General features: G+C 42.4%; 1 protein-coding gene across 1 annotated transcript; it reads right to left on the reverse strand.

Annotated features, from left to right (window-relative positions):
* Nucleotides 1–2,467: 2,467 nt before the first annotated feature.
* Nucleotides 2,468–9,471, reverse strand: LOC110493627 (keratin, type I cytoskeletal 50 kDa). Its single transcript, XM_021568007.3, has 8 exons — nt 7,096–9,471; nt 6,147–6,229; nt 5,645–5,801; nt 4,778–4,942; nt 4,364–4,489; nt 3,542–3,762; nt 3,067–3,113; nt 2,468–2,861 (listed from the first exon to the last, which is right to left on the reverse strand). The coding sequence occupies exons 1-8, from the start codon at nt 7,504–7,506 to the stop codon at nt 2,755–2,757; spliced, it is 1,317 nt and encodes a 438-aa protein (XP_021423682.1). The 5' UTR covers nt 7,507–9,471; the 3' UTR covers nt 2,468–2,754.
* Nucleotides 9,472–11,013: the final 1,542 nt, after the last annotated feature.

The raw sequence follows: 11,013 nt of genomic DNA on the forward strand, positions 1-11,013 counted from the left end.
AAGTTGCATATCACGGGAGCTGTTCGATGCTAATGCAGAACACCATAGGATGTTTTTGTGTTGGTTAAGGGCAGTCAGGTCTGGAGAGAACCATGGGCTATATCTGTTCCCGGTTCTACATTTCTTGAATGGGGCATGCTTATTTAAGATGGTGAGGAAGGCATTTAAATAAAATAACCAGGCATCCTCTACTGAAGGGATGAGATCAATATCCTTTCAGGTCGATTAGAAAGGCCTGCTCGCTGAAGTGTTTCAGGGAGCATTTGACAGTGATGAGTGGAGGTCGTTTGACAGCTGACCCATTATGGATGCAAGCAATGAGGCAGTGATCGCTGAGATCTTGGTTGAAAACAGCAGAGGTGTATTTAGAGGGCAAGTTGGTTAGGATGATATCTATGAGGGTGCCCGTGTTTACGACTTTGGGGTGGTACCTGGTAGGTTCATTGAGAATTTGTGTAAGATTGAGGGCATCAAGCTTAGATTGTAGGATGGCTGGGGTGTTAAGCATGTTCCAGTTTAGGTGTCCTAGCAGCACGAGCTCTGAAGATAGATGGAGGGCAATCAGTTCACAAATGGTGTACAGAGCACAGCTGGGGGCAGAGGGTGGTCTCTAGCAGGCGGCAGCGGTGAGAGAATTGTTTTTAGAGAGGTGGATTTTTAAAAGTAGAAGTTCGAATTGTTTGGTACAGACCTGGATAGTAGGACAGAACTCTGCAGGCTATCTCTGCAGTGGGTTGCAACAGCGCCCGCCTTTGGTCGTTCTATCTTGTAGGAAAATGTTATAGTTAGGGATGGAGATTTCAAGATTTTTTGGTGGTCTTCCTAAGCTAGGATTCAGACACGGCTAGAACATCCGGGTTGGCAGAGTGTGCTAAAGTAGTGAATAAAACAAACTTAGAGAGGAGGCTTCCAATGTTAACATGCATGAAACCAAGGCTATTACGGTTACAGAAGTCATCAAAAGAGAGCGCCTGGGGAATAGGAGTGGAGCTAGGCACTGAAGGGCCTGGATTCACCTCTACATCACCAGAGGAATAGAGGAGGAGTAGGATAAGGGTACGGCTAAAAACTATGAGAATTGGTCGTCTAGAACATCTGGAACAGAGAGTAAAAGGAGGTTTCTGGGGGCGATAAAATAGCTTCAAGGTATAATGTACAGACAAAGGTATGGTAGGATGTGAATACAGTGGAGGTAAACCTAGGTATTGAGTGATGATGAGAGAGATATTGTCTCTAGAAAGGTTGGATAATGTATAATGAGCAGGGCTAGAGGCTCTACAGTGAAATAAGCCAATAAACACTAACCAGAACAGCAATGGACAAGGCATATTGACATTAAGGAGAGGCATGCTTAGTCGAGTGATCATAAGGGTCCAGTGAGTAGTGAGGTTGGTTGGGGTAATGGCAATTCAGACAGCTAGCCGGGCCATCGGTAGCAAGCTAGCATAGGATGGAGGTCTGTTTTTAGCCACCTCATGCGTTTCCGTCGGTAGATTAGTGGGGTTCCGTGTGGTAGAGGGGATCAATCCAATTGGCAAAATAGATATAGTTATAGTGACCCAAGAACAATTGTCCGATAGACCTATTCAGATAGCAGCCGATGAGACAGCTAACGATTAACGGGCCGCAGATGGGCATTCAGGTAGCGTCGCGACGGAGGGGCCAGTTGGATAACTCCCTCGGGCAGATAACGTCAGTAGTCCAGTGAAGAAAGGCCCGGTGGGGCTCCGCATCGGCAGTAAAACACAGGTCCAGATAGGTGATTGTAGCTCAGGAGTGGCTGATGGAACTCTTCAGCTGGCTAGCTCCGGAATAATTGATGTTTGCTCCGGGATCGACGTAAACCAATAGTGACACGGATAGCAGCTAGCTAGCTGCGAGATCCAGCTGTAAATGTCCAGAGCTTGTGGTTGAAATCCGGGGATATGCAGAGAAAAATAGGTCCGGTGTGTTCTGGTCTGAGTAGCATTGTACAAAACTGGTGATAGCTTTTCGAGCTAAAGGATGGCTGATGACCACAAACCGTGGTTAGCTGAATACTAACGTTAGCCAGTAAACTGGCTAGCTTCTGGTTAGCTTCTGGCTAGCTTCTGGCTAGCTTCTGGCTAGCTTCTATTGTGGATTTCAGATAAATTCTTATTTTATTTTTTTAATTGGTGAGGCGGGTTGCAGGAGAGTGTTTTGAAGTTGAATTTTTGGAAAATAAAATATATAATGATATGCGAAGAAAGATGTAAATATATATATATACACGGGACACGACAAGACGAGGACGTCTGACTGCTATGCCATCTTGGTAAGAAAATATAAGAAAAAAGTTATAAGATAATCTCTTTAAATGTTCCTTGATATTTTATCATCCCCTTTTGAACAATGTTCTTTTCCAATGATAAGACAGTGGACTGAGAGGAAAAATTATTTGAGAGATCATGCTCAAAACAAATAGACATTGATCAAATACAGTAGATACTGAAACATCTTTTATTATGTATTTTGGGACAATTCAACCAAACCTCATACATTATCATTTGATCAACAATGATATTCAAAGGCATGTTTGTTTTGTCAATTGAAATATCAAATATGGTCAATTTATCAAAGATTGCACAGTGCTGTACATTCACCGAGCATACAGGCAACACCAAAGCGATGCCATCCAGAGGAGATTAAAACATTTTAACATTCCTGGTATTCCTTTTAGCTGTAGGTGGAACCAGGCTTTTAATGACAGGTGGGTTTGGGTGGGCAAGGGATCTATTTTTTCGGGACCTCCATCTCCACATCCTCTGTACGGGAGACCACCTTTCCATCAACCATCTCCTCAATCACCGTCCTCACTCTCTTTGTCACCACTGGCTCAGCTACAAAGTAGGGACAAATAACCATTAGTACACTTAGGGTTGGGCATAGCTAAAGAGGAGAAGCACAGAGCTATGAGAACACATAGCAGCTTAACACATTCAAATCAACCAAATCCTTTGTGTTCTAGAGTGCTTCACAATTACTACCGCTGGGTTCAATCAATATGGAATTTGATATGATAGAAAATGGTCTCGCTCTACTTACGTTTTTTGACCTCAACAATCTCAACCTTCTTGGTGATGACAGCTCTCCTGGTGTGAAGAAGATATTTTAAGTGTTAAGTACCTTCATACTGAACAACTCTACATTAATCTCTCTACTCTGTAACACAGTCTCTATTGCCCAGTTCCAAATTGACCCATGGCCCCTTCCCCTGTGCACTTCTTGTAGATCTGTAATGATCAGATAGGCTGCTGTAGGTCATTTGCGTAATGATGATTGCTCCATCTTGCTCTCTAGTAATATTCCCACCATAGTTCTTGCATGTATCCAATCCTTTTAGATTCAAAGTGCCTACAGCAGGTGTTGTGTCAAAGGGATAGGGGAGGGGTTGATTTGTAATTGGGTATGTAAAATGCACATTTATAATTTACATTGGGGATGTGAAGCCCATGTAAATCCCATTGGGTATGCAACTTAGGGATCTGCAGCCTTCTCTTCTCTCCTCTCCTCTCCTTACCCGACATCCTCTCCGTCCAGCAGCCTCCTGTACTCTGCGATCTCCATCTCCAGCCTGGTCTTGATGTCCAGGAGCATGCGGTATTCGCCGGCCTGCCTCTCGATGTCCGTCTTCATGCGACCCAACTCCTGCTCCAGGCTGTTGACCATGCCCTGGAGCTGGTTCAGCTGCATGCTGTAGCGGGACTCTGTCTCATTCAGCTGTCCCTCCAAGGCTGATTTCTATAGGGAGAGGGGGAGGAAGAGGAAGGGTTAAAGACTTCAGACGATTCAACAAGTAGTGTTGATTTAGGCTACCCACACTGACATCAGTGAATGATTGAGGTGAAGTTCCTGGTGAGCAAGTGTTTTTAGAACTCAGTTTTGAGGATCACAGCTGTGGTATAACAAAAACTGTTATCCTCAACTTAACTTCATATATCCATCAATCAAAGAGCTTGTCAAAAATGAAATGTAATATTATTATAGTTAGTGATCATTACAAAGCTCGGAGTTGACTGGTTGCTTCTCTCTTCTCTCTCTGCAACTAATCCATAATCTTCAGTTTCTAAAAGGTAAACCTGAGGACTCATATGTAACCCGTAGGGTAGGAATGTATTTATGAGGTCTAAATTATCATATTTTTACTGTGAGGTGTCAGTTGTACTGTACTGTTCAACTGAAGGTGGAATCTTGTAAATGTCATGTATTTCCGAATTCCGAGTAATCTTCTACAGTAATTACACCTAGTCTAGCTCTAACTCAAACTCATACGTGTAGCATCAACTAGGAGGCAGAGAGGGGTGTGACGTTAGGGGGGTTGAGGAGGCTTTTGTTTCCTCACCAGGCTGAGCTGGGACTGCAGCTCGATCTGCAGGGCCTGAAAGGTCCTCTTGAGCTCGTTGATCTCACTGCGGGACGTCTGGAGGGTCTCTGTGCTGCTGGTCACCACCTTGTTCAGCTCATCAAACTGGGACGTACACAAGGAACACGGTAAGGGTTGTGTAACTCCACTTGTTCTGGTAATATGCACAAAAGTCATTCTCCGTGGTCTGATATCTCTATATTGACATGATCAAACTAGTATAAGATAGCTTCAAGTATGTGATCACAGTAATTGGTTGTTTATAAGCACTTTAAATACTGCCCTCATAGGACATAGTGTTCCTTTTAAGATGTGCATTTTCATATTTTCTAAAACAGAACAGATGGATCAAGAGTTTCTCCCTAGACAAGGTTGGGCTCTTCTTCTCCTCACCTTGCCCTTGTACCAGGTTTCCATTTCGCGGCGATTCTTCTCGGCAATGCCCTCATACTGAGTTCGGATCTCCTCCATCATCAACGCCATGTCCTGCTGGGGTGCTGCATCCACCTCTACGTTCACTGAGCTGACGTTCATGTGAGCCCGCATGGCAGCAATCTCCTATAAGGGGCACAGAGTGATGACAGAGGTCAACACCAGATGAGAGGCCAATGGAGGTTGCCACTGGGTAGGCTGTCACTGGGTAAGATAAGATACAACTTGACTGTCCCAGACAGGGAAACTGTCTAGCACAATTACATAGGGGTGTGGGGTAAAATTGGGTCACAGACAGGTGGTGTCTCAGGTTCAACCCCATCTTTCATAACCTAGTTACAGTGTTCATGGTCAGCTTCTCTGACATTCTGTATAACCGTCCTAAAGTAAGTATATGATAACTTACACTCAAGGTACTCCAACATGAAATAATACTTGTGACCATGTGATCTCAAGTGTGGTTTTAACATCTATGCCATACTGCTGCAGTGCTTGTGACAAATTTGCTGACAGCTTTAATGCTACCCAAACAGAGACAGCACAGACACTTCAAACAAAGTCTGTTTGATCTCTTGTTTGCATTGTCATTGATACAGCCAAAGACAACACTGCTTGGCATGCGATGAGAATGAATTATGTCTCTGACAACTCCATTTGACTCTCACAAACCACATTGTTTTCATCTAGGTAAAATGTATAAGAATTTTGAACTGTGGGGAGGTCTTGCTATTGACAGTGCTGTGCCATGACTCTTGGGGATATGGTATGATAAAAGAGGGGCTTTGTAGGGGCTTACAAGGCCCCTACAGTGCCCTGAGGAACACCCACCTCCTCATGGTTCTTCCTGAGGTAGACCAGCTCCTCCTTCAGCCCCTCAATCTGCATTTCCAGGTCTGACCGGGACATGGTCAACTCGTCCAGAACCTTCCTCAGTCCAGCAATGTCTGCCTCCACTGACTGACGCATAACCATTTCATTCTCAAACCTTTCCAGAGGGAAATGGAGTTAACCAGCATTATTAACAGTTGCCGCCAACAGTAAACATACCAAATGGCACAAATCCAGTCAGACCAGTTTTATGTGCAGTTGACCGCTGATGATGTATCTAAGGTGTACAGTAATGTGACATTTAACATCACGTCATGGGCTCATTGACCTTGAGTAATGTTATAGTAGGTGTGGCTTCATACTGTAATAATGGTATAAAAGTTGCATGACTCAAGTTTACATATGACGTATAGTTCCCATTCCAATCCTGATTTAAAGTATTATTCTAAGATGAATTCAACAGTTGTTTGCTGCTTCCATCTTATAGACCCTTTGTACTCACTTGACTTTGAAGTCCTCTGCTGCCAGTTTGGCATTGTCTATCTGCAGGAGGATACTGGCATTGCTCAGAGTGGCAGCACTGATCTGAGAACAGGACAACAAAAAATGGTTGGTACATGGTACATAAAAAAGGAAGACAACTACACACAGTCAGGCTTATCACAATGATTACATCATTTGCTTGCGTGCTAAGGAGACGCCTATCAGAGCTATAATAGTGTGTTAGTAACTTATTGATTAGCCTCCTACCCACGCATATAAATACTGTAGCCTATCTATGACAAAGGCCACACCGTTATGTATGGGAAATGAAAATAATCAGCATGACTTGGATCACATCAGATGAAATAATACAAGATGCTATTGAACAGTGGTATGATTCAATCCGTGTCATCATCACGCTCACGGCTCTCCCGCTTGAAAGAAGTAATGTAGGCGGCGTGAGTGTGAGTGTGAATGTAAATGTTGACAGGGAGATAAGTTGAACAGAAGTGGTTTCACCTGCCAAGCCCTTTTTTTGGTAATTGCTTTCTTTCAATAGAGACAAATATACTAAACAACACTCATGACATGTAAGTCCTATAATCCACCACTACTGTAAACGTGGTATGATTCCTCTATTAAAGTCAAGGGTTTACAAATTCACATCCTGAGGGCACACTTATATTGCAGCCTGACAGCTTCATAGATGCAGTCAGTCAATGAACAGTATGACTAGAAGCTAGAACTGAATTGTATATGAGAATATATGTTGTTTCCTGCCTGAGTAGAAATGTTTAGACATTTTACTTTTGTAAATTATATATCCTAATTTAATTTTTTCTCATCATAGAAAACTTAATCCAAACTCAATAGTAAATAGGGGTGAGGTTGATGAAACAAAATGTAATAATATCAATCTCGCTCAATATAGAAATATACTGTATTTATGATGCCCTAAGAATACGCACCTTTCTGCGCAGGTCGGCAAGAGTAGCTTCGTATTTACTGTAATCTCTAATGACCGGTGTCTTCTTCTCGTACCACTCGCGGATTTGACGCTCGAGCTGAGTATTCGCCGTCTCCAAGGAGCGCACCTTCTCCAGGTAGGTGGCCAAACGGTCGTTGAGGTTCTGCATGGTGGCCTTCTCGTTGACCGACACTGCATTACTACCATAGCTGCCATTGTCACCTCCAAGCGCACTGGACAGATCGAAACCGCTCCTGGTGCCCGAAGCATAAGATACGCGGACACTCTGTCCCCCTGCCCCTCCATAGACGCTTGGTGCCCGTGATGCGATGCGACTCTGGTAACCTCCTCCGAGAGACATGGAGGATGAGCCTCGGCTGCCTCCATAACTTCGAAGTGATAAAGCACTCATGGCGACGTTGTGATGATGGGTATGTAGAGCTGACAAAACCCGGAGTGGTACTTCGAAGAGATGGTGGTGAACCAGTTCAAGCCTGATAGCAGAATATATACCCCCTTGGAGGTGGGAGCGGCTGGATGTCGCATTGAGATAATTATGTACGTGAATAGATATTCATTAGGCATCCAACAGGTGTGTCCTTAGTCAGCTCATTAAAAAAGGGAACTAAGGTGTGGTGCGCGTGAGAGTTAGCTGGCATTCTCCCTACATAATTGTTTTCACTTTCCTGTACAGCCTGACATCTGTCACGGCATGATAAACCTCAGATAAGCAAGTTATGAATATGATAAGATAATAGCTCACGTTTTAAGAGATAACAAACGACTGGAACCCGCAACAGAAAGTCTGCTTTCCCCTCTAGTCACCGAAAAATTTAGGATACAGTAAAATAGGCTCCTCTACCTAAACTTTGTAGAACAGTAGGCTAGCTCACATGACATGCTCATGTTGGTAGGCTATATTTTGAGGAGATGGAAGGATCATAAATATTTTTTAAATACAAATTATACATTTCATCAATATTATGTTTATTTTTCAAATGTTATTGGGCAATTATATTATGTTCAAGGGTAATGGTAACAGGTTTAGAAGTCTCCCAAATGTGGAGGCTAATCCAAATCTGACGTCCTTAGGTCTAATAAAAATAGGTAACGTTATTTCCTCATAGTTAGTGAAAATATATAGGTGTTCCATTCAGAAAATGTAAATGCATTGATCATCATACCATAAAAGTAGTCGGTGACGTGACATGGGGCGTTGATAAAGAGGAATTTATGAAATGGTTACCCTGATATTTATTTGATGGTTCACTATGTTAAAGATTCAAATAGGAAGTTACAAATTGTTAGAGAGATGTCACTTGAATCAAGAGGACATTCAGGACATGAGAGAGACTTCAGGAATACAATAACTATTACCTTCAAAAGGGTCTCTAAACTTCACATCAAAGTTATAGTTGGTTGCCCATTATTGCACAAATACAGGTATTTGTGGATTGCCCAAAACAATACACAGAAACACACTCATATACACTGAGTATACCAAACATTAGGAACACCTTCCTAATATTGAGTTAATTTAGCACAGATAGCATGCGGAAAGATTGACATGCCATTTATAAAAAATATTGATGTGCCCTTTATTAAAAAGATTGATATGCCATTGATGTTAACTGAATTACACAGAAAACTGGTTTCATGTTTGGCTTCTGCCGTAGGCCAGTGTTGGTATACGGGCCACTAGACGTCTTCTCCCGTCAAACTCAAGTCTCTGTTATTTTGTCAACAGGTGCAAAGTGTGAATCACGAGCTAGGTGTTTCCCAGATGTTGAGCGTAAACACAACCTTTCCATCCCTCTATGGAGTTGTTTTCACAGACATGTCCTCTAGTATAAGTCATTTGCAATGATATGATTAGCATGTAAAATAGAAAGCAACCACAAACTGGTGTTGTTCTTATTACTTGCCCCTAACGGTTACTGATACTGATGTACTTTTCACCTCTGAATTCAATCCATCAGTCTTTTGGGAAATCAAACACTATTATATGTTCAATAGCATGTTGTATGATTATATCTGACGGAAGGCTGCAAGTCATGCTTAGGTATCATTTTCATTATCCATTACTATAAAGCCTTTGCCATACTGTGGTTATGGTATATCTGTGTGGGTAGGCTAATTAATCACTTACTAACACACCTTCATAGTTCTAGCTGTTTAAGGAAAATTAAACATTCAAACACAGCATCCCTTATCTTTCAATCCCTGTTCTGATTTATATTATATCGTCATAACCTCAGAATAACACACTTGTTTACACTTTGAGAAAGTGTTATTGTGTTTGTGACTGCATGTGACACAAGAATAGTATAAAAAAAAAACTTTACTGGCTCAGATAGCCGACCAATCAGCCTGTTACCAACCCGTAGTAAACTTCTGGAAAAAAATAGTGTTTGACCAGATACAATGTTATTTCACAGTAAGCAAATTGACCACAGACTTTCAGCACTCATATAGGGAAGGACACTCAACAAGCACGGCACTTATACAAATGACTGATGATTGGCTGAGAGAAATTGATGGTGAAATGATTGCAGGGGCTGTCTTGTTAAACTTCAGTGCAGCTTTTGACATTATCGATCATAGTCTGCTGCTCAAAAAACGTATGTTCTATGGCTTTTACACCCCCTTCTATAATGTGGATGAAGCTGTTTAGGCCCCTTGCTTTTTTCAATCTTTACTAACGACATGCCACTGGCCCGTGTGTCTATGTATGCGGTTGACTCAACACTATACACGTTAGCTACTACAGCGACTGAAATGACTGCAACACTTAACAAAGAGCTGCAGTTAGTTTTGGAATGGGTAGCAAAGAATAAGTTAGTCCTAAATATTTTCAAAACAAAAGCATTGTATTTGGGACAAAACATTCACTAAACCCTAAACCTCAACTACATCTCATAATGAATAATGTGGAAAATGAGCAAGTTGAGGTGACTAAACTGCTTGGAGTAACCCTAGATCGTAAAATGCTACGGTCACAACATGTTGATACAACATTAGCAAAGATGGGGAGAAGTCTGTCCATAATAAAGCACTGCTCTGCCTCTCCAAACAGGTCATGGACAAAGTTGTGAAGAAGTACAGATCAGGGTTGGGTTATAAAAAAACATCAGAACCTTTGAACATCCCACGGAGCACCATTAAATCCATTATAAAAACAAATTGAAAGAATATGGCACAACAACAAACCTGCCAAGAGAGGCCGCCCACCAAAACTCACGGACCAGCCAAGGAGGGGTATTAATCAGAGAGGCAACAAAGAGACCAAAGGTAACCCTGAAGGAGCTGCAAAGTTCCACAGCTGAGATTGGAGTATTTGTCCATAGGACCACTTGAAGTCGTACACTTCACAGAGCTGGGCTTTACAGGAGAGTGGCCAAAAAAAAAGCCACTGCTTAAAGAAAAAAATAAACAAACACGTTTGCCAAAAGGCATGTGGGAGACTCCCCAAACATATGGAAGAAGGTACTCTGGTATGATGAGACTGAATACGCAATGTCTGGCGCAAACCCAACACCTCTCATCACCCTGAGAACATCATCCTCCAGTGAAGCATGGTGGTGGCACCATTATGCTGTGGGGATGTTTTTCATTGGCAGGGACTGGGAAACTGGTCAGAATTGAAGGAATGATGGATGGTGCTAAATACAGGGGAATTCTTGATGGAAACCTGTTTCAGTCTTCCAGAGATTTAAGACTGGGACAGAGGTTCACCTTCCAGCAGGACAATGACCCTAAGCATACCGCTAAAGCAACACTCGAGTGGTTTAAGGGGAAACATTTACATTTCTTGTAATGGCCTAGTCAAAGTCCAGACCTCAATCCAATTGAAAATCTGTGGTATGACTGCTGTACACCAGCGGAACCATCCAACTTGAAGGAGCTGGAGCAGTTTTGC

The sequence above is a fragment of the Oncorhynchus mykiss genome, chromosome 17 (assembly GCF_057628025.1).
Source record: "Oncorhynchus mykiss isolate SJ-2025 chromosome 17, ASM5762802v1, whole genome shotgun sequence".
Taxonomy (NCBI): Eukaryota; Metazoa; Chordata; class Actinopteri; order Salmoniformes; family Salmonidae; genus Oncorhynchus; species Oncorhynchus mykiss.